The sequence below is a fragment of the Canis lupus genome, chromosome 20 (genome assembly GCF_048164855.1).
Source record: "Canis lupus baileyi chromosome 20, mCanLup2.hap1, whole genome shotgun sequence".
NCBI classification, from domain to species: domain Eukaryota; kingdom Metazoa; phylum Chordata; class Mammalia; order Carnivora; family Canidae; genus Canis; species Canis lupus.
The window spans coordinates 27,908,922-27,931,686 of NC_132857.1; the positions used below are offsets into that span (position 1 = coordinate 27,908,922).

At 38.2% G+C, this 22,765-nt stretch overlaps 1 protein-coding gene and 1 non-coding gene across 7 annotated transcripts in view; one reads left to right on the forward strand and one right to left on the reverse strand.

Moving 5' to 3' along the window:
• SAP130 (Sin3A associated protein 130) overlaps positions 1-22,765 on the forward strand; it is an 83,148-nt gene that overhangs the window by 47,631 nt on the left and 12,752 nt on the right. For 4 of the 6 annotated variants that reach the window (XM_072788698.1, XM_072788693.1, XM_072788696.1 and 1 more), the window contains 4 exons: positions 2,670-2,774; positions 16,775-17,133; positions 20,108-20,356; positions 20,534-20,659. In XM_072788698.1, coding sequence (XP_072644799.1) covers positions 2,670-2,774; positions 16,775-17,133; positions 20,108-20,356; positions 20,534-20,659 — 839 coding nt within the window. The remainder of the gene's footprint in view (positions 1-2,669; positions 2,775-16,774; positions 17,134-20,107; positions 20,357-20,533; positions 20,660-22,765) is intronic. The other 2 variants (XM_072788694.1, XM_072788695.1) reach the window with 2 other exon arrangements.
• LOC140612156 (small nucleolar RNA SNORA62/SNORA6 family) lies at positions 9,327-9,480 on the reverse strand. Its single transcript, XR_012013472.1, has one exon. It is a non-coding gene; the product is annotated as a small nucleolar RNA SNORA62/SNORA6 family (small nucleolar RNA).

Sequence of the window (22,765 nt, forward strand, 5' to 3'; positions counted from 1 at the left end):
CTCCCAAAAGTAACCAGTTTTTCTTTTGACCCTTTCACTTTGCTTTGCCTCTTTTTGAACTTCTATTGAATTATGTATTATATGTTTTTGTGTGATTCCACCTTCCTTCCCTGGGCTTAAAGTACAATTCATCCATGTTATTGCATGTGATTGTAATTTTTTATTGCTATAGTAAATGCCATTGTATAACAATACCATAGTTTATGCATAGATCTATGGGTTGATTCCAGCTTGGGGCCATAATGTGATCCTGAATGTTTTTTGTGTATGACCTTTGATACATAGGTAAATGGCATTTGTTACATATGTAGGAGGGGATCTGCTGAGTTGTAAGCTATACTTGTTTATACCCCTGTACAGTCTAAGCAGCAGGTGGGGATCATTGCATTCATCACCAACACTTGTTACTGACATTCTTTAAGTTTGGTTATTCTGTGGATATATAGTGGTGTATCTCATTAGGTTTGATTATTTTCTTTGCTTTTGGGGAGTTAGTAGAGTTGGTAGAGTTGTTTATTTTTTTACTTTTTATTATGGAAAACTTTAAACAAATTAAAATTTTGAACTTATGAAGGTATACCCATACCCATCATTCAATTTCAGTTATCAGTTTATCAGCTCATGGCCAGTTTTGTTTAATCTACCTGCCTACCCACTCCTTTCTACCATATTTTGAACCAAATCCCAGACAGCCACGTCATTTCTTTTGTATATATTTCAGCATGTGTGTATTGAGGGACTTACTAAAAAATAGAATAATCTTGTAATCTCAAATACCTACTCGTTCAAATTTCCAGTGGTCTCAAATGTCACAAATTTTTGTTTTTAAGTTATTTGAATCAATATTCTGATAAGGTACCCACATTGTGATCAGTTGATATGTCTCCTAAGACTCTTCTATAGGTTTCCTTCATCTTTTTTCCTTGCAATTTATTTGTTGAAGAAACTTGATCTTTTGTCCTGTAGACTTTTCCCTTTCTCTTCCTGGATTTTATCAATTGCATCCACATTGTATTAGTTTCCTAGAGCTACAAATCTGGTGGCTTAAAACAACAGAAATCTATTCTAACAGAGGTGCCTGGCTGGCTCAGTTGGTGGAGTACGCATATCTCATGGTGGAGTACGCAAATCTCAATCTTGGGGTTGTGAGTCCGAGCCCCAAGTTAGGTGTAGAAGTTGCTTAAGGGACACCTGGATGGCTCAGCTGTTGAGAGTCTGCCTTTGGCTCAGGGCGTGATCCCAGTGTTCTGGGATCAAGTCCTGCATTGGGCTCCTTGTAGGGAGCCTGCTTCTCCCTCTGCCTATGTCTCTGCCTCTCTCTCTCTCTCTGTCTCTGTCTCTCTTGAATAAATAAATAAAATCTTTTAAAAATTAAATTAAATGACATCAATTCCCAATTTAAAAAAAATAGAAGTTGCTTAAAAATAAAATCTTAAAAAAAAAAAAAAGATTTATTCTCACAATTCCTATGGCTAGAAGTGTGAAATCAAGATGTCAAAAAGAGTTAGTTCCTTCGGAATGCACCCAAAGAGAATCCTCTTCCTCCTTCCTAACTTCCTAACTTCCAGTGACTATTGGCAAACCTTTGGCTTAGGGAAACATCCCTCTAATCTCACATGACCGATTCACATGGCTTTCCCTGTGTCTCTGTGTCTTAAAATCTCCCTCTCTTTTCTGCAATAAGGATACCAATCATTGGATTTAGGACATATCTTAAAGCTAGAAGGACCTCACTTTGAGATCTCTAACTTACATTCACAGGTACAAGGATTAGGACTTGAATATATTTTTAGGGACCACAATTCAACACACTACCCTTGTAGTGTAGTTTTGCTGTTCTTGTCTTCTCCACACATTTTCTCATTACTTGAATCTAAAACTTAAGGATTAGATTCATATATCTTTTTTTTTGGCAAGATCACTTTATAAATTAAAATGATACATGACGGTCTCCCATTTTGAGATCCTAGCAGACTTGATCAATATCTGGATCCATTAATTAGGCTTTGCAAAATGGTATATTCTGGATCTAGCCATTTTCTCTCAACCCATTCTTGTCTAGCATTTGCTCCCACCACTCTGCCAGAACTAAACATGTCATGATTACTCACGGCTTCACATTACTGAGCCTAGCGGTTCTCAGTCTGAGCCATATGTGGCCTCTACTGCATGGCCCAGTTGACACTAATTAACTTGATCAATTCTTTTCATTTGACTTTGAGGAACTTAGGTCAGTGTAAATACATAGACATAATAATCATGAACACATAATATGGATTCCAAGTTTGATAATGAGTAGAAAGGAAACGTGATTCTTCATAGAGTATCTGAAATCCCTTAAAAAAAAAAAAAAAAAAGAAAGGAAACGTGACATACTAGAAGTAGAAGCTAAAAGAGTCACAGTGCTTGCTTCCTGAAGAGAGATGGGCAGGAAATGGGGAAGGGATGGGGTTGGGACATGCCATATTTTGTTAAAAGCATTTTAGTGCAGTTTCGCTTTTTCAATAATATACCTATATTACTTTGATAAAATTTTGAAACCCACTTAAAAAAATGGGTTAGCCAATATAGTGCTTTCATTTTGCCATAGGTATGCCTAGCAAATATGTACTTCCTGTCTTTTAATGCCCTCGGACTGTTGTTTTCTGGGTTTGTCTGGTCTTTTTCAGAATGGCAGTTCGGAAAACCCTCATTCCTCCTCAGCCTCCTGAAGTGGCTAGCCCTCGAGTGGAGAGCTCTATGCGGAGTACATCTGGGTCACCTAGGCCTGCAGGGTGAGCACATAAATGTTATCACTCTTGCTTCCAACTACACATAATCAGAGAGGAAAAAGTCTAACATGTGACAAATTTTACTTAATTTGCCTATGTGCATCTTTTTGTATCCTTTCTAGCTGTGACCTGGACACATTGCTCAGCCTCTCCGATTACTATTTATAGTAATTCTTAGATATTTCTTATATATTTAAATGAAATGGTACCTTTGAAGTGTTAAGGATAGAGCCTGCCTCACAGTTATTGTTGCTATCAAAAATGGCATCATGGGGTGGTGTCAGGGTGGCTCAGTCAGTTAAGTGACCGATTCTTGGTTTGGTCTCAGGTCATGACCTCAAGGTCATGAGATTGAGCCCTACATTGGTCTTTGTGCTCAGCATGGAATCTGCTTGAGATTCTTTCCCACTCTGCTCCTCTCCCTGTTCATGCTCTCACTCTCTTTCTCTCAAATAGTCTTTTTTTAAAATGGCATCATGACAGTAGTTAATATACGCTGTTTTCTTTATTTTTAATTTCACAAGTAATGTTACTTTGTGAAAGAGACAATATAAAAATATTTAAAGTATAAAATGAAAATCTTTATCCTGTTCTCCATCCACCTTGCCAATACCACTAGCCAGAATCATATTGATTGGTAACATTTTTGTTAAGTATCTTTCCACATCTTTATTTATGTACACATGTAAATAGATTGAGTCTTAAAAACAGGATTTTGCTGATTAGTTTGTTCTATATCTTGCAGTTCTTACTTTTATCAGTAATAGCTTACAGTGGTGATGTATTTATCATAAAATTTCATTCAAGAAAAAATTATGATTGCTTTGTGTGTGCTAGTACCATTTTAGAATCTGGGAATGTAGAATGACTAAGACAAAGTGTCCGTTCTCCTTTAGCTTACTTTCTAGTGGGTGTGGAGAAATAAATATGTGAAGAAAAAGAAGGCAGTCTGAAGGAAATGTAAAGCAATGGGAGGAAGAAGTGATGCTTTCTGGACAGATGCTTTCTGGAAAGCCTTCTCTGAGCAGAGGTTTAAGAGCATGAAGGAACAGCCACATGCTCTCTGATGTCCAGCTACATCAGGCCAAGGAAAGAGCAGGAGCTAAGAATTTGATGTAGGAAGACATGCAATTGTTACTTTGCATATTAGTGCAGAAAAGTAAAAATAACCATGCAAGGAGAAGCTATAAAACTTATCTTAATTTTAGGCAGTGGGGGTTGTGCTTATTCTTTAAAAACATTTAAAACATTTATGTTTAAAAACATTTAAACATTTAAAATATTATGAAAATACTCAAAACTCTCATCATTGTCAGTTACCGTGAGTAGTAAAACTAACATTTATTTGGTACACTGTAATTTAAACATGAGAAACACTGAATTAAAATGTTTTTTCTTTTGGGGCGCCTGGGTAGCTCAGTGGTTGAGCCTCTGCCTTTGGCTTGGGGCATGATCCCAGTCCTGCATCAGGCTCCCCACAGAGATCCTGCTTCTCCCTCTGCCTTTGTCTCTGCCTCTCTCTCTGTCTCTCATGAATAAATACATTAAAAAATCTTAAAAAATAATAAAATAATATGTTTTATTTCTGGGGGATCCCTGGGTGGCTCAGTGGTTTAGTGCCTGCCTTCAGCCCAGGGCGTGATCCTGGAATCCCAGGATCGAGTCCCACATTGGGCTCCCTGCATGGAGCCTGCTTCTCCCTCTGCCTGTGTCTCTTGTGAATAAATAAATAAAATCTTTAAAAAATATTTTATTTCTTTCTAAAAAGTAATCAAGAGTAGTTGGAGCATTGTTTGCTGTCTTCACAGTGTATAACTCAATGAAGAGCACAACAATCCTTCCATGTGTTGGTGAATTGTCATGCTTTTTTCTAAATTTGGATCTGCTTCTGACATTTTATCCTGTCTTTTCAATGGTGGCGAATTATTTCCAAGAGATAATTTCCTTTAATGTGAAGCTTTTTGCCAGCATCACTTCAAGGAACATCTTCATCCCATTCATCAAAACCCTCTGCCCTAACTAATGCATGGAATCCAGATGTACATTGCACAACAGCATCTTTTAACTGTGCTAGTGGCTTCACCAGATAGCTTAACATTAATTAATCAAATTGGAGTTAATTTATTAACTTTTGGAATAAATCAGCCTTTATTGGCCAGAAAAGGATTTGTTGTTGTTACTTTTCATTGTCCTTATAAGTGGCCATTTTCTCTTCTTTCTAAGATTATTTTCTTTTTCTTTTTCTTTAAAGATTTTTATTTATTTATTTATGAGAGACACAGAGAGAGAGAGAGGCGCAGACATAGGCAGAGAGGGAAGTAGGCTTCATGCAGGGAACCCAACGTGGGACTTGATCCCAAGACCAGGATCACGCCCTGGGCCAAAGGCAGACACTCAACCGCTGAGCCACCCAGGCATCGCAAGTAGCCATTTTCTTTCAGTGTGGCAGCTAACTTTAACACTTCGGCCTGAATGACTCAGATTGATTGATTAATTAATCAATCAATAATCCAGAATAGAAGTAAATACTGCATTTCACCGTAGTGGCTTTCTGTACCTGGTGTAATTTCTTTCTTTTCTTTCTTTTCTTTCTTTTCTTTCTTTTCTTTCTTTTCTTTCTTTCTTTCTTTCTTTCTTTCTTTCTTTCTTTCTTTCTTCTTTCTTTCTTTCTTTCTTTCTTTCTTTCTTTCTTTCTTTCTCTTTCTTAGATTTTATTTAATCATGAAACAGAGAGAGACAGAGAGAGAGAGAGAGGCAGAGATACAGACAGAGGGAGAAGCAGGCTCCATGCAGGGAACCCGACGCAGGACTCAATCCCGGGTCTCCAGGATCAGGCCCTGGGCTGAAGGCAGCGCTAAACCGCAGAGCTACCCAGGCTACCCTCCTGGTGTAATTTCAACTGAAAGATGATATGAGATGACTTTACCTTTTTTTTTTTTTTTTTTTAATATTCATTGGATTCTCTCTACATGGTCCATACCATATCTTCATACAGCCCTAGGGCTTATCCTCTCTTCTCTTTGTTGTTGCAAGTTTCAGACCTTTTAATCACATCCAGTTTTACTTTCAGAATTACTGTTTTTTCCTGGGTTTTCATTTTTGTTGGCTTATTTTCACTCTCTATCATCCAGTATTATAAAATTTCACCTGGATTTATCTCTAGGAAACAAGAGACAGCACATCCACAATTTACCATCTGCATAAACTGACTAACAGGTGTGCAGTGACCAGTCACGAATATACTTCAAAGGAAGTGGTGTGATTGGTCATAGATTGTGATGCATATCTGTTAGTTACATAGTTATTTGTGGAATGAGGAGCTAGCTGCAAAGTTTGCATAAAGTTGCATCAAGTTTATGTAACTACTCACAGTTAATATACAGTGGTAACTGATATTTGGACAGCTGGGGGATTGGTATAATGTAGTTACACATGTATACATACACTTCACACATATCAGTATTCTACAAAGTCAAGAATTCCTGTATGTTAAGAACACACAAGGAACATCAAGAGAAACCAACATAGAGCAAGGGGAGAGTTGCACAACATGGTTCAGAGATATAACTGAGGGCCAGATGATGTAGGGCTTTGTGGGCCATTCAGAATCCTTTGGATTTTATTCTGAGTGAGACTGAGAGCCATCAGAGGCTAAGCCAAAGAAGTGACATGATTTGACTTTTAAAAGGATTGCTCTGGCTTCATGCTGGGAATAAACTGCAAGAAAGCAAAAGTGGAAGCAGGGATACCAAGTGAGAGATGATGGAACCTTAAACTGTCATAGCAGCTTGGACCAGAATGGAGGTAGTAAAAGTCTTAAAAAGAGTTCAGGGGACACCTGGGTGGCTCAGGCGGTTAAGCATCTGCCTTTGGCTCAGGTCATGATCTCAGGGTCCTGGGATAGAGCCCCGCATCGGGTTCCCTGCTCAGCAAGGAGTCTGCTTCTCCGTCTTCTTCTGTGTGCACAGAACTCTCTCTTTCACAAATAAATAAATATTTTTTTTAAAAAAAGTTCAGATTCTGGATATGTATTGAAAGTACAGTTGACAGAATTTTCTGATAGAAGAGGAGGAAGGCAATGAGTGGCTAAGAGGTTTTGCATCAGCAACTACAGATAGGAAGTAAGGAAGCCTATGGGAATAACAAGGGAAAAAAATCTAAGAGTTTAGTTTTAAATATTTTCAAATTTTGAGATCTTCATGTGGCTAGACACAGCCAAGTGGAGATGTCAAGTGTATAGCTGGATAAAAAATTCTGAAGTAGATCCATTTCAAGAATTGAAGATGGAGATCTATGGTGATGATTAAGTTCTGGGAATTATAAGCAGATATATGTTTTTTAGCATCATGAGGGTGGAGGAAAAGGACGCCTGGGTGGCTCAGTGGTTGAACATCTGCCTTTGGCTCAGGGCATGATCCTGGGTCTGGGGATCGAGTCCCGCATCAGACTCCACACAAGGAGCCTGCTTCTCTCTCTGCCTATGTCTCTGCCTCTCTCTCTGTCTCTCTGTCTGTCTCTCTCTCATAAATAAATAAATAAATATTTAAAAAAAGAGAGTGGTGGAAAGTCTATTGATAGTATAAGTTGAGAATAGAGGTGGCATGAAGATCATACGTTAGGACATGTCATCTTAGGAGATTGGGAAAATGAAAAACTTAGAAAAGGAGACTATTCCTGTACAGTGTGATATTCTCAGACGTGTTGATGCTATAATTAGTCCTCCATTAATGAACGCTTAAGTTATTTCCATTTATTACTGTAATAACTAATGCAATAAATATTTTTGTTTATCGTTGAACCCCTTTGAAAACATTTTGGAATATATTTCTGGAAGTAGCGTTACTGGGCTAAATTACATGTAGAGTTTAAATGCGATTTCCAATCACAATACCTGTTTATATCGTCATGAAATGTGTTCTCATTTCCCCCACATTGTTCCCAAATTTAGATACTAAATTTTACAAATTTAATACATTACCTTTCATTATTTAAAGAGTTGTTTTTTTGTTTTTGTTTTTGTTTTTTTTAAGTAGCTAGCACTGGAGTTACTTTTAAAGTCATAGGGGAAAAAAAAATTCCTCCAGGTGAAGAGCACTCTGTGAAGTACAAAAGTATATTCCTTGAAAGCAGCAATATATGCAGTAACTTGGGTGAGGAGGGGCTATATGCAGAGTCTTTCTTGAACTGAGTATAGTTCCAGGGTAGATTGTTGAGGTAGGGCCCTGCGTAGGGAGGCATCCACTTGGCCTTACTTGGAATTGGCAGTCTGTTTCTGTGGCACCTAAAGAGAGCATTTGGACTGTGAAAAATAACTAGCTGAAATCAGAGCAGTCCCCCCACCTTCCCACGCCCAAGTGAAAGGAATCTCATGTAAATTGCTGTTTTTAGGAATAGCCCAACTCATTCACTGATGAGTAATAAAAGAATATTCATGTGCAGATAACTAAAATTAAAAAGTAGGAGAAGGGCAACAAAATATACTCATTTGTTCAGTAAGAACACTTACCAGAAAAGCAGGACAGATGAAGCTTATTTTTAAAAATCTGACTATGAATTTAAATTACTTAAGTCAGTACCACCTTAGTAGAGGAAAACACACAAAAATAAAATGCAGACTCTCAAGACTAAATGACAGGACATAAAACAGATGACATGTGAAGGAACAGAACTCAGTAAAGATCCAGAAGAAACCACAGAATGAAGGTCAAATTCAAATAGAAAACAGTATAGACATAGAAGATAGAAATGGAAAAAGTGAGCAAAATTTTAAAAAGGAAGCGAAGATAAAACAAAAACCATATAGAACATACTATGAGACAAATAAGATCAAACATACATGTCAGCATCTCAGAAACAAATAGGTTATTTAAAATTGAGGACACATTAATATTATTTATATTATTTTTAAGTGGCACACAATTTGATGTACAATTACTGGCAGCTTAGATTCAATGAAATACTGAAGTCGAGTGGTGTGGGGAGATGGGGGAATTAAAGGAGAGAGGGAAAGTTCTCAGTACATTTTTTAAAACGTGAATGTATTACCAATTCAAAAAAAATTAAGGAAAATTTAAATATTAGAAAATAGATGTAGAAAATAAATCCAAAAACTGTTAAATTTAAAAATTGAATTTCAAAAGAAGGCACATAGTACTATAAGGCTATTACTTATGTATGCTTAGTTTTTTTTTCTGTCAGTCACTAATACATCCTCAGACTCTCCACCAAACCTGGAGAAATCCTCCAAATACAGGCAGATCTGTCAGTTCCATTTTTTTTTTCGATTATATCCCTCCCTCCTTGAAGCCTTGCCTCTGCTTCCTCCAGTCTGCACTGGTTGCTCTCTGGATTTGGTGCCTAGCTATTCTCCCTGGTGTTTTCTTTGTCCATCATGCTCTGAGTCCCCTTCAACTCATCCCTGGCAACCGTACATTTCTTTTCCTTGGTTTACTCTCTGATTTGTTAGAGCATCTCTTTGTGGCAGAGAAGGAGTACTTAAGACATCAGGGGGGTTTTTTGCACATCAGAAAATGGCTTTATTCTGCCTCAATCTTTACTTGTAGCAAGAATTACCATCAAACTCCACTCATTGAGCCAGAGACCTTTATGGTGTTAGCAAAGGACTTAACCCTCACGTAGCACACTACCTACGCTTTTGAGTTTGTCGACCAGCCAGCAGCCTCAACCCCAAGCTCTAACAGTGTGCAGTGCACTCACTCTTAAGTCTACTTTCTCCGTGTTGTTGAGATGGGGTAAATTATATTGATCTGTCCCTAACCCCACTGATTCTATCTGCATTCTAGTATTGACAATATCCAGTGAGTTTATTTGGTCAGTTATTGTATTTTTCAGTTCTATAATTTACATTTGATTTGTTTTACAACTTTGATTTCTTTGCTGAGATTTTTTTCCTCTTTATTTCAAGTGAATCTGTCATTGCTTGTTGAAACATTTTTCTGATATCTGTCCTTATATAATACCTTCATCATTCATCTCCTACTCAAGTTGTGATTTTCCTGACTCTTGATTAAATGAGTGTTTTTCCATTTGTATCTGAACATTTATCGTCCTATACGACCCAGAAATTTATTTATAGCTTAATGTTTTATCAGTTCTCCTCTCAGATCACCCCAGCTGAGGAAGAGAAAGACATTGTCACCTTACTGCCAGGTAGGAGATTGAAGTCCAGATTCCCTACTTGGCCTCTTTTGACACCACTTCAGTGGTGAGATGGTACAGAGAGGATTGGGGTACTCATTATAGCCTGACAAGTGTGGAAATCTGGGATCTCCACAGGATTCGCAAGAGAGAATGGAGATGAGACCACAGTTGTTTCTGTGGTATTTTACTGGGGTAGAGCAGTTACTGTCTGAAACTTTCCCATCTTGCTGAGCTGCTCCTGTCTTGGTTCTTTGAGCAGACTTTTAAGACTTTTGTCTGTGCTCTTTGACATTTCCATATTGTGGCTCTCCAGGACCCAGTCTGGAACACATGAGGCAAAAAAACCAAAGAAATGACTGCTGTGTCATTTCCTAGCCAGTCTGTCTTCATCTTTCAACATGTGTTTTGTTTGTTTTATGTGTAATACAATTTTTAGCTAAGTAGGAAGAACAGGAAAAAATAGGTCTATGCCATCTTTCCATAAACAAAATTCCTACCTGCATTCTTAAATAATACAATGGCTAGGAGAAGTTTAAATTGAAAATCTCTTTTCCAGGGCACCAGGGGGTGGCTCAGTCCATTAAGCATCCAACTCTTGATTTCAGCTCAGATCAGGATCTCAGGGTCATGAGATTGAGCCCCACATCAGGCTCAGCACAAAGTCTGCCTCAGATTCTCTCTCACTCTCCCTCCCTCTGCCCCTCTTCCTTTTGTGCACGTGCACTTGCTCTCTCAGTTAATTAATTTTTAAAAATCTCTTTTTTCTTGTAGGTGATATCTTCAACTTTACCTTATAACATTCTCTTTTGAAGGGACACCTGGGTGGCTCAGTGGTTGAGCATCTGCCTTTGGCTCAGGGCATGATCCCGGGATCCGGGATTGAGTTCTGCATCAGGCTCCCTGTGGGAGCCTGCTTTTCCCTCTGCCTGTGTCTCTGCTTCTCTCTCTCTCCCTCTCTCTCTCCCCTTTTAATTAATTAATTAATTAATTAATTAATAATAAAATCTTTTTTAAAAATTCTCTTTTGAAGTTCTTAATATGAAAATCTGTAAATGTAGAGCAAAATAGAGAAAGCAGTGTTATTCAACTAGATTTATTCTTAATGGGCAGCCCAGGTGGCTCAGCAGTTTAGCGCTGCCTTCAGCCCAGGGCCTGATCCTGGAGACCCGGAATCAAGTCCCACGTCAGGCTCCCTGCATGGAGCCTGCTCCTCCCTCTGTCTGTGTCTCTGCCTCTCTCTCTCTCTCTCTCTCTCTCTCTCATGAGTAAATTTTTTTTAATTCTTAATATTTTGCTATATATTACCTTTTTGGTGTAATTAAGTTAGAGAGTTTTACTTTCTTGTGCATTTTGACAATTTACTTATGTATCTAGGTGTGGGTTCTTTCAGTTTTTCCTACTTGAGTTGGTTCAACATTTAGATAGATGGAAGGTTATCATCAAATTGAGGGGATTTTTGGCCACTCTCTTCAGACATTTTTTCTGCCCCTTTTTTTCCTTAGTTTCTGGGACTCCCATTATGTGTATGTTGATACACTTACTGCTGTCCCAAAGATCTCTGAGTTTTATTTATTTTTCTGCCTGTGTACCTACCCCATCTTTTTTTTTTTTTTTTTTTAGTTTCTCAGACTGGATAATCTCAGTTGACCTATACTTGAGTTTATTGATTCTTTCTAATGGCTGCCGAAATACGCTTTTTTTTTAACTACCATATATTTTTTTAAATCTCTGTACCCAGCATGGAGCTCACACTTAACACTCGAAGATCAAGAGTTGCATGCTTAAAAAAAAAAGAGTTGCATGCTTTACTGACTTAGGCAGCCAGGCGCCCCTGAAATATACTTATGAGCCCTGTTAGGGTTTTTTTTTTCCTTTCAGCTCTTATACTGTTCAACTGCAGAATTTCTTTTTGGTCTTTTTTTATAATCTCTGTCTCTTTATTAATGTTTGCTTAGATACTATTTTTATGTTGCTCTTAAGCCATGATCTCCTTTAGTTCTTTGAACATATTTGAAATAGCTAACTTACATTCCTTGACTAGTAAGTCTAACATCTCTGTATCCTCAGTGACAGTTTTATTGCTTGCTTTTTTCCCCTGTGTTTGAATAATACATTATTTCTTTACGTACCTAGGAATTATTGTTGAAAACTGGACATTTTAAACAATATAATGTGGCAACTCTGGAAATTAGATTCCCACTCCTCAGGGTTTCTTGTTGCTGCTTGTTGTAGTTGTGGTTATTTGTTTAGGGAGTTTTACTTCAATAATTCTTTAAAATTGATACCTTTGTCTGGCATGACCACTGAATTCTTTACTGTGTTAGCTTTGTGGTCAGCTAATGATTGAATAGATTTCCTTGAATGTCTGGAACCAGTAAGTCTCCCCTCTTTGCCAGAGGCCTCTGTGTGTGTCTTGGGATTGGCCCATCAACCCTGAGGCAGGCAGTTTTACATCTCTGTCTTCCTCTCTTCTTCCTGCTTGCACAGAGCCTGTCACTCAGTCACAGTGAGAACTTGAGTCCTTCTCAGTTCTTTCTTCAGCATAAGCACTATCTAGGGTATGCACACAGTCCTACACGTATATGTTGTTTCCTAAATTATCAGAAATACGTTGGAGCTTCTCAAAGCCCCTATAGACATTTCATTCTCCAACTTTTCTTTTAAAGCTTTTTGGATAGTTGGGCAGCCTGGATGGCTCAGTGGGGCAGCCTGGGTAGCTTATTGTTTGCCCTGCCTGTTACCATCCTGTCCGTCATTTGGGAAACTGATCAATTATGTCTAATTTTTACCAGCAAACTGTAAGGAAAAAGCTGTTTACACTGAACAGACAAGGTCAAATAAGACAGTCTTGTAAATGGGAACAACCAGAAAGGTTATATAATTATAGTTATCTGGTAAAGAGGGTTTGAAGGGACTCTAACCACTCTGGTACCTGCCAGGTTGCTAGTTTTCACTGTGAGCATTAACTGTTGGTTTGCAAGCATATCATGATTAGAGATAAAGGAACAGAAATAGGGCAAGAATTTATTGGTCTTACTAAGGTTCAGCTGATTTTCTTGAATAATTTTGCTTAATTGTTAATTTCCAGAGTTCTGAAAACATTGTTTCTGGTATTTTTTATCAGTTTTTTGTTTTTATGAAAGAATTTTCAGAGATCTTTACTCCCACACTTGCTGTTGTTCCTGGATGCTTTATCTTTTAATTCTTTTTAATCCCAGAATAATCCTTACCTGTGCCCTACCCCCATTATTTTGAAATAATTTAAGATTTGTAGAAGTTATAAAAATAATACAGAAAGTTCCTGTGTACACTTTACCCAGCTCCCTCCAGTGATTACATCTTATATAAGCCTTGTACTTTTTCAAAATGAAAAAATTGGCTGGGCACTTGGGTGTTTCAGTTGGTTAAGTGTGTGCCTTGGGCTCAGGTCATGATACCAGAGTCCTGGAATAGAGTCCTGCATGGGCTCCCTGCTCAGCCAGGAGTCTGCTTCTCCCTCTCCCTCTCCCTCTCCCCTCACCCTGCTTATGTGTTTGTGCACACACTCTCTCTCAGAAATAAAAAGAGGGGCACCTGGGTGGCTCAGTTGGTTGGGCATCTGCCTTCAGCTCAGGTCATAATCCCCAGGGTACTGGGATCGAGCCGCGCCCAAGTTGGCCTGGCTGCTCAGCAGGAAGTTAGCTTCTCCCTCTGCCCCTCCCCCTGTTCGTGTTCTTTCTCACTCTCGAGTACATAAGTACAATCTTAAAAAAATTGGCATTAGTACAATGCTGTTGACCAACTATAAATGTTAATAAAATGTCACCAGTTTTTTTTCCATTGGTGTGTACTACTTTGAAATTCCACCCATGAATAGATTTTTGTAACCATTATCATAATCAGAATGTGAATCGGTTTTGTTGCCAAAAGACATCCCCTTATTTGCAATCATACCTTCCCCCAAACCTAACAGCTTGCCACTTAGCTTTGCACCACTAGAATTATTTCATTTTGTGAGTTTTATGTAAATGGAATCTCATAAATCACAAATATATATATATGTGTGTGTGTGTGTGTATTTCTCATACAATAACCTGATGATGCTGGTTTATTTTCACCCAACATAGTACTTTTGAGATCCATCCAAATTATAGCATGTATCAATAGTTCATTTTAGAGCAAGTGATGTTACATCACATATATGTACCAGATTGTTTATCCATTTGTTTATTGATAAAGTTCATGGGGGTTGTTTCTCGTTTGGGGTTATTACAAATAAAGCTGCTGTGAATAGTCATGTAAAATTTTGTTGATGGACATATATTTTCATTTCTCTGGGATAAAAATCCTGAGAGTGCAGTTGCTAAGTTACATGTATTTTTCATTTTATAAGAAACTTCTAAAATGTTCTTGCAGAAGTGGATGATTTTAGATTCCCACCTGCAGCATGTGAGATCCTTCTGTCCTAAAACCTTGTTAAACTCATTGATTAGTGCTAGGAGTTTTTTTGTTGTTGTTGATCGAGTTGCTCTACATCTTTTTCTGTGCTTGCCATTATAAAGGTCTTAAATTCTATTTTTACCATTCTGATAGAGATATGGTGGCATATCATCTAGACTTTAATTTGTACGTCTCTACTAATGGTATTGAACATCTTTTCATATGCCTGTTTGCCTCCTGGATATTTCTTTAGTGAAGTGTCTGTTTATCATTCATATTTCCTGCCCATTTTCTGATGAGATTCTGTTTTCCTAGTATTGAGTTTACAGACTTCTTTATTAATTGTGAATATAATTATTTTATCATAGATACATGTTTTGGTTTGTATGTTTGTCTTAACCATTTTTACATTTCTTTGGTGTTAAGCATATTCTCACTGTTGTACAACCATCTCCAGATCTTTTTGATCTTGCAGAACTGCAATTCAGTACCCATTATTCAACCACTCCCATTTTCCCCTACCCCTACCCCCGAGAGCCACTATTCTTTCTTTTTCAATAAATTTGGCTACTCTGGGTACCTCACATAGTGGAATTAACATAATGTGTTTCACAAAAATTTTTTTCAATCTGGCTTGTCTTTCCAACCTCTTAAAGTGCTCTTTAGCAAAACAAAGTCTTTAATAAAACACAATTTATTGTTTTTTTTCTTTTAGATTATGCTTTTGGTATCATGTCTAAGATCCCTTTATATAATCCTAGGGTTTTTTTGTATTTTGTATAAAACTTTTATAGTTTTACATCTTACATTCAGATTTATGACCCACATTGAATTCATTTTTGTGTATGGTATAAAGTTTGGTTTAGTGTTGAATTTTTTGCCTATGGAAATACAATTGTTTTTGGCCTTGAACTTGAGCGGTACTGTTTTGTACAGCTTTTCCTATCCTGAATTTTCATTACTAGTACTATAAGTAGGTAAACCTTTACACAGTCAGTTAGGTGGCTGCATTCAGCTCTGTTCATGATCTCTCAGGGTCCTGGGATCCATCCCCATGTGGGGCTCTCTGCTCAGTGAGGAGTCTCCTTCTCCCTCTGCCCCCTCCTCCACTCATCTCTTGCGTGCTCTAATAAATAAAATCTTTTTTAAAAAACTTATTTGAGGGGATCTCTGGGTGGCGCAGCGGTTTGGCGCCTGCCTTTGGCCCAGGGCGTGATCCTGGAGACCCGGGATCGAATCCCACATCGGGCTCCCGGTGCATGGAGCCTGCTTCTCCCTCTGCCTGTGTCTCTGCCTCTCTCTCTGTGTGTGACTATCATAAATAAATAAAAAATTAAAAAAAAAAACGTATTTGAGAGAGAGAGCACACATGTGGGCAGGTGTGAAGTGGGGGAGGAGCAGAGGTGGAGAATCTTTCAGCAGATTTTCTGCTAAGCGCAGATTCCCAACTAATGGGCCCAGTCTCAAGACCCATGAGATCATGACCTGAGCTGGAAACAAGAGTCTGATGCTTAACTGACTGAGCCACTGGTACCACAAAAATAAAATCCTTAAAAAATGTGGAGGGAGGGCTCCCTGGGTGGCTCAGCGGTTTGGTGCCTACCTTTGGCTCGGGGTGTGATCCTGGAGTCCTGGGATCGAGTCCCATACTGGGCTCCCTGCATGGAGCCTGTGTCTCCCTCTACCTATGCTTCTGCCCCCTCCCCACCTCTCTCTGTGTCTCTCATGAATAAATAAATAAAATCTATTAAAAAAAATGTGGAGGGAATATTTTAAATACTTTTTAAAATAATGTTTAAAAAGAATTTGTAATAAAGAGTGGATACTTCTAAAACTGGAAAAAAAAGGATATACAGTTTTAAACATTAAATATGTAGCTACTTTAGATGCCTGGAGTATTCTGGTAAAATAAACTGGAAAGTTGTAAGAGTGATGCCTCTGGGTAGAGTGCTGGGTGTGTGAAGTGGAGAAAAATTATTTTCAGTTTATATTCTTTTGGATCTTTGCCATGTATTTAAGTTTCCTCTTCTATAAGAAACAGGTTTATGAGAAACTACATACAAAGTATAAGTACGATTGTGATTTTTTTTTTAAAAAGGAATTTCCTAAGACAATATATGCATTAAGGAATTCTGGAAGAAAAAACACTACCAGGGTGAAAATTATTTGCCTTTTGATGATGTGACTTTGAGTGATCTCTTTAAGATGTTATTTTCTAAGTTAATTTTATTTATTATTAAATTTGGTGGGGGTGAGGCAAGGAAAGGATATTTCTAAAACTTGAATTTTCTTTAAAGCTTACCTTAGAAATTCAATTTCTAGAACCAAGTAACAAAGTCTAAGTTGTGCTACACCTAGTACAAAAAGATCTGATGCTCATCCTCTGAGATGTTTGCTACATTATCTTTGCTTTTGTGTTTCAGTGCCAAACCTAAGTCAGAGATCCACGTATCGATGGCCACTCCCGTTACTGTGTCCATGGAGACTGTGTCCAGTCAAAATAATGATCAGCCCACCATTGCAGTCCCTCCCACAGCTCAGCAGCCTCCATCGACCATCCCAACCATGATCGCAGCCGCAAGTCCCCCATCACAGCCAGCTGTCGCCCTCTCTACCATTCCCGGAGCAGTCCCCGTCACTCCCCCTGTCACTACCATTGCGACTGCCCCTCCACCATCAGCTGCCGTAGCTGGCAGTCTGTCCTCTGTGTTGGGCCCTCCGGTACCTGAGATAAAAGTTAAAGAAGAAGTAGAACCAATGGACATCATGAGACCTGTCTCTGGTAGGTTCAGTCACAGAGTTTTCTCTTCATTGGCATGTATTGCTTCCTCTTTTCCTGACTCTCCTCAGGGGCCAGACTCTTGCATGACCCCCAACTATGAAGCCTAACCCCTTGGTGCCTGTTGTAAATTTGCCTGTCATTCATTTTAAGAAAGGGAAGACCACTTGGTTTCCATTTTTGCTGCCCTTTTAGCATTAATTTTATTTCTTACCAAAATCATAAAAAAGATTAACATTTCCGTAAGAATATCCTGAAATAAAGCTTCTGTGGTTATCTGTTATATTGTTTTCTCTTCTATTTCTCATTTTGGTTTTTGAGTCTTCTTTTTTCCTTAGTTAATGTAGCTAAAGCAATGCTTTTTTGTTTGTTTTTGCTTGTTTTTTAAAAAAACTGGTCATTACTTTCAGTGTTATGTATTCTGGTCTCTATTTTATTTATTTTTCATTTTTCTTTGTTATTTCCTTCCCCAACTAAATTTCAGTTAAGTTTCTTTGGTGTTTTTTTTTTTTTAAGATTTTATTTATTTATTTAGTTAGTTAGTTAGTTATTTATTTATTTATTTATTTATTTATTTATTTATTTATTTAATCATTCATTCATTCATTCATGAGAGAGACAGAGACAGAAGCAGACACAGAGGCAGAGGGAGAAGTAGGCTCTCTGCGGGGCACACGATGTGGAACTCAATCCCAGGACCCTGGGATCACGACTTGAGCCAAAGGCAGACGCTCAACCACTGAGTCACCCAAGTGTCCCAATTTCTTTTTTTTTTTCTAATTCCTTGTGGTATAATGTTTATTTGAACTTTTTTCCTTATTATAAGCATTTATAGCATAAAAAATTAAAAATAGGAAAAAGGATCAAAATAAGATCATAGCTAAGTGCTAATTATTTACAATTTATTCCCTGCCAATTTTTATGCCCGGTTACGCAGGGAAGCAAGATTTCCATTGTTGCAAATACTCTCTTGATAAACTTACATGTGATTAGCAAAATAAAACTACTCACTGCCGGGATCCCTGGGTGGCGCAGCGGTTTGGCGCCTGCCTTTGGCCCAGGGCACGATCCTGGAGACCCGGGATCGAATCCCACATCAGGCTCCCGGTGCATGGAGCCTGCTTCTCCCTCTGCCTGTGTCTCTGCCTCTCTCTCTCTCTCTCTCTCTCTCTCTCTCTCTGTGACTATCATAAATAAATTTTAAAAAAAAATTTAAAAAAAAAAAAAAAAACTACTCACTGCCTACTATGCCGCCTCTCCTTGACTCCAAACTCCCAGTGTGTGAAATGCAGATCATTTTGGAAGTTTTCTTTTTGCTTGTTTGTTTATATGTAAGTTATTTATTGAGAAATGTTGCTTCCCCTGACTACAAACGTAGTATTTAATGTACAAAATTTATGAAATACAGATAAAGTCAAAGTGGATGGCAAATCATTTTGTTCTCTTATTAGCCGGCATTACCCTCTTACCGTTTCGGTGTAAAGGCCTCCATTCCTCATGCTGTTTGTTCAGTAAGACACATAGTTGTGCTGTGTCTGCAGTTATTAAACCTCCTGTTTGTTTTCATTTATTATGCCATGAAATATTCTTCTGTCTTACCCATATTTAGCCTTAGCACTTCATTGAAAGACACGATGGATAATTCAGGAGGGGAAATGAAGTGTTTTCAATTTTACTGTTTTTTTCTCTTGATTTGAATAGTTCCTGTTTTCCTTAAAAACAATGTACATACTTTATTTAAAAAACATTTTATTGCTAAAAATGCTAACTGATCACAACCACCATAACCAATATGATGATAATGAAAAAGTGTGAAATACTGAGAGTTACCAAATGTGATACAGAGACATGAAGACATGAAGTGAGCAAATGCTATTGGAAAAATGGTGCTGATAGACTTGCTTATTAATACAGGGTTTCCGCAAACCTCCAATTTTTGAAAAATGCAGTATCTGCAAGGTACAATGAAGTGAAGCACAACAAAGTGAAGTATGGTTCTATGAGGGAAAGTTAGGGCTGGAGCTGTGATTTTAAGAAGTTTTAAAGGGAGAGCTTCATTGAGGAACTGATCTTTGAATAGAGACATTGAAAAGATAAAGTGCTAGTCATTAAGATATCTGTAAAAAAGAGCAACTCCAGGCCTCAGGAACATGCCTACTATGCTCAGAGAATAGCAAAGACAGTCCAGGTAGCCAGTGCAGGGATAGTATGTGGACTCCATAAAATCATTAAGGATCCAAGTTCCTACCCCCCCTAGTTTGGCCCTCATGCTTTTTTTTTTTCCTTTAAGATTTTATTTATTTATTCATGAGAGACAGAGAGAAAGAGAGGCAGAGCCACCCAGACTGCCCAGCCCTCATGCTTTTGATTCAGGAGAGCTGCTAGAACTCCAGCTATTATATCTGAGTTCCAGGGTGACAAGACAAGGAATAGAAGGTCACACCTTTTTTAAAGGAAATTTATTTAAGAATGCTGCAACACACTTCTATTTTTAAATGGCCATACCTATCTATAAAAGAAGCAAATTGGGCAGCCCAGTGGTTTAGCGCCACCTTCAGCCCAGGGCCTGATCCTGGAGACCTGGGGTCGGGTCCCTTGTCGGGCTCCCTGCATGGAGCCTGCTTCTCCCTCTGCCTGTGTCTCTGCCTCTCTCTCTCTGTATCTCTCATGAATAGATAAATAAAAAATAAAAATGAAAGGCAAATCAGTAGAGCCTTTCAGCTGAGTGGCAATGTGCCCATCTACAAGTGTGAGAGTCCTCATTCTAAGGATGGTGAAGTTGTGGTATATTAGCAGTTGGCACCCTTTGCCATAAATAGAATGCTTATATAGCACAGTGCCTGGCTCATAAGAAGACTCAGTAAATGGTAGTTCTCTTTTCTGACTTCTTAACCATTCTCATTAGTTGGAAATCAGGTGAAGTTTTCTCTTATTTTGGGGTTCCCATACATGTATGTGCTTTTTTTTCCTATGACAGCAGTTCCTCCCCTGGCTACCAGCACCGTGTCTCCATCTCTTGCATTGCTGGCTAACAATCTGTCCATGCCTACAAGTGACCTACCACCTGGTGCCTCCCCAAGGAAAAAGCCTCGAAAGCAGCAGCATGTGATTTCAACAGAAGAAGGGGATATGATGGAGACAAACAGCACTGATGATGAGAAGTCCACTGCCAAGAGTCTTTTGGTGAAGGCTGAGAAGCGCAAGTCTCCACCCAAGGAGTATATCGGTAATGGTTGCTTGGGCTAGCTGTTGTCATGTGAAACTTTCCCACTTAAGTCAGGAGTTCATCCTGAGGCTGTTTGCATAATTAGATTTCACTTAGGGATCACTTCTTGGGGTTATACTTGAGGATTCTTGACAATATATGTTATTTAATATCTTTCTTTTCTTTTCTTCTGAATAGATGAAGAAGGTGTGAGGTATGTTCCAGTGCGTCCAAGACCTCCCATTACTTTGCTCCGTCACTATCGGAACCCCTGGAAAGCTGCTTACCACCACTTTCAGCGGTACAGTGATGTCCGAGTCAAAGGTTAGTTGGATGAAATTGGTCTTTCACTTGACTATAATGTAATCATAGGACAATAGACAGAATTACAATTTCGTAGTTTCAAAAAAATCCTGATGGTGACAGGATGACCTCTTTAGCTCCCAGAGTAGTTGCGGAAGAGCTGTACTAGATTGTTATTTGACATAGTCCACATTAATCCCAGGGATGTCAGATGTACATACATTCTAAGCCCCAGAAAGTTTATTTTACAGAAGGGCTTTTGTTTAACATATGTGAAGCTCTTGAAATAGTCCAGGGCAAGCCCTCAGTAAATGATTCTGTTTGTTGTTATTGAGAATTACATTTTAATAAAGCCACATATAGTAAAAATAGCTGATAGTACTTTGCAAATATCTACAGATATTCCTACTGAGATTAAGTCTCATTATCTCAGATATAATCATTACACAGAGAAGTTTACGGTTTGAAGGAATTGGTCACATTTCCCACTCCCTCACATAAATTCTACTTGGAAACTTCTCTGAGGGTTTCACTGAAGCCTCAAGATGAGTCAGAGTTGGATGGTATTGTCTAATGTCTGTGAGTGCAGATGAGGATTCTGACAATTTAGTCTCTGAACGGAAGTACAAAGGTGACTGCACTTCCAGGAACTCTTCCTCATGAGTGTACCCTGAGCTCTGAAAAGAAGCTAGATTTCCAAAAGTCAGAGAATGGTGATCTTTGATGGAAGCAGGACATAGGGCACTAAACATCTCTTCACATCACAAGAATTCCATATCCTAGCAGGGAAGTGTTTTAAAGTATTGCCTGGTAACATTTTAAGCCATACTGAAATATTATTACTGCTTCCTGGGACTCACTCATCAAAAACTGTCTCAGGAAAGGTAATGTAACAGCTGAAAGTATTGATCCAAATAATCTCTTGACTATTAAACTCTATTGATCTGCTTTGCCCAAGCTTTATTTTTTTTTCCAAGCTTTAAAATCATGTTCATATAAATAAATCAAGATGAGATACTGAAATTGGTCAGGTAATTTCATAAGAAGGAAAAAAAAGAAAAACAAGACAAAAAGCACAGGAAATAAACAGAAAGCAAATAATAACATGACAGACTTAGCCAGCCTTACAATATTAGTAATTACCTTAAATGTAAATAGTCTGAACATAACAATTAAAACACCAATTGGCAGGGTGGATAGACAGAAAAGATCCAACTATATTCTATCTTTAAGAAACTCACTTTAAAAAAAAAAAAGAAAAAAAAAAAGAAACTCACTTTAGATTCAATGACATAAGTAGATTGACAGTAACAGGATGGAAATGATAAATACAATGCAAAAATAAGGCAAGAGTGGCTATGTTAATGTCAAATAAGGTAGACTTCAGAGGAAAGAAAATTACTAGAGACAAAGAAGGACATTGCATAGTGTTAAAACGTACAGGCAACAGAAATGAAGAGCTTCAGAATATATGAAAGCAGGAATAGGACAGCTGAAAGAACTAGGCAAGTGAACAGTGCTGGTTAAAACTTCAACATCATACTCTCGGCAACTAGTGAAACTACGTGACAGGAAATAACAAGGAATACACACCTAAAACCAACAACATCTAACAGGCCTTTATAGAACACTCTAACAGCAACAGAATACACATTGTGTCAGGTGCCTACAAAACATAAAGATAAACCATATCCTGGATCATAAAATAAACTTCAACAAATTTAAGAGAATCGAAATCATACAGGGTATCTGCATTGACCATAATGGAATCAAACTAGAAACTCCTAGTTTCTAGTAACAGTTCTCCAGTAACAGAACAGAAACTCCTCCAAACCATGGAAATTAAACAACATGCTTCTTTTTTTTTTTTTAGATTTATTTAAGTATTGGAGATGGCAGGGCAGAGGGAGAAGGATCAACATGGAGTGCAGCATGGGACTCAGTCTCACAACCCTGAGATCACAACCTGAGCCAAAACCAAGAGTCAGATGCTTAATTGACTACACCACACAGGCCACTCCTAAATAACACACTTCCAAATAATTGGTCAAGGGACGCCTCAGTGGCTCAGTAGGTTAAGCATCTGCCTTTGGCTCAGGTCATGATCTAAGGGTTCGGGGATAGAGC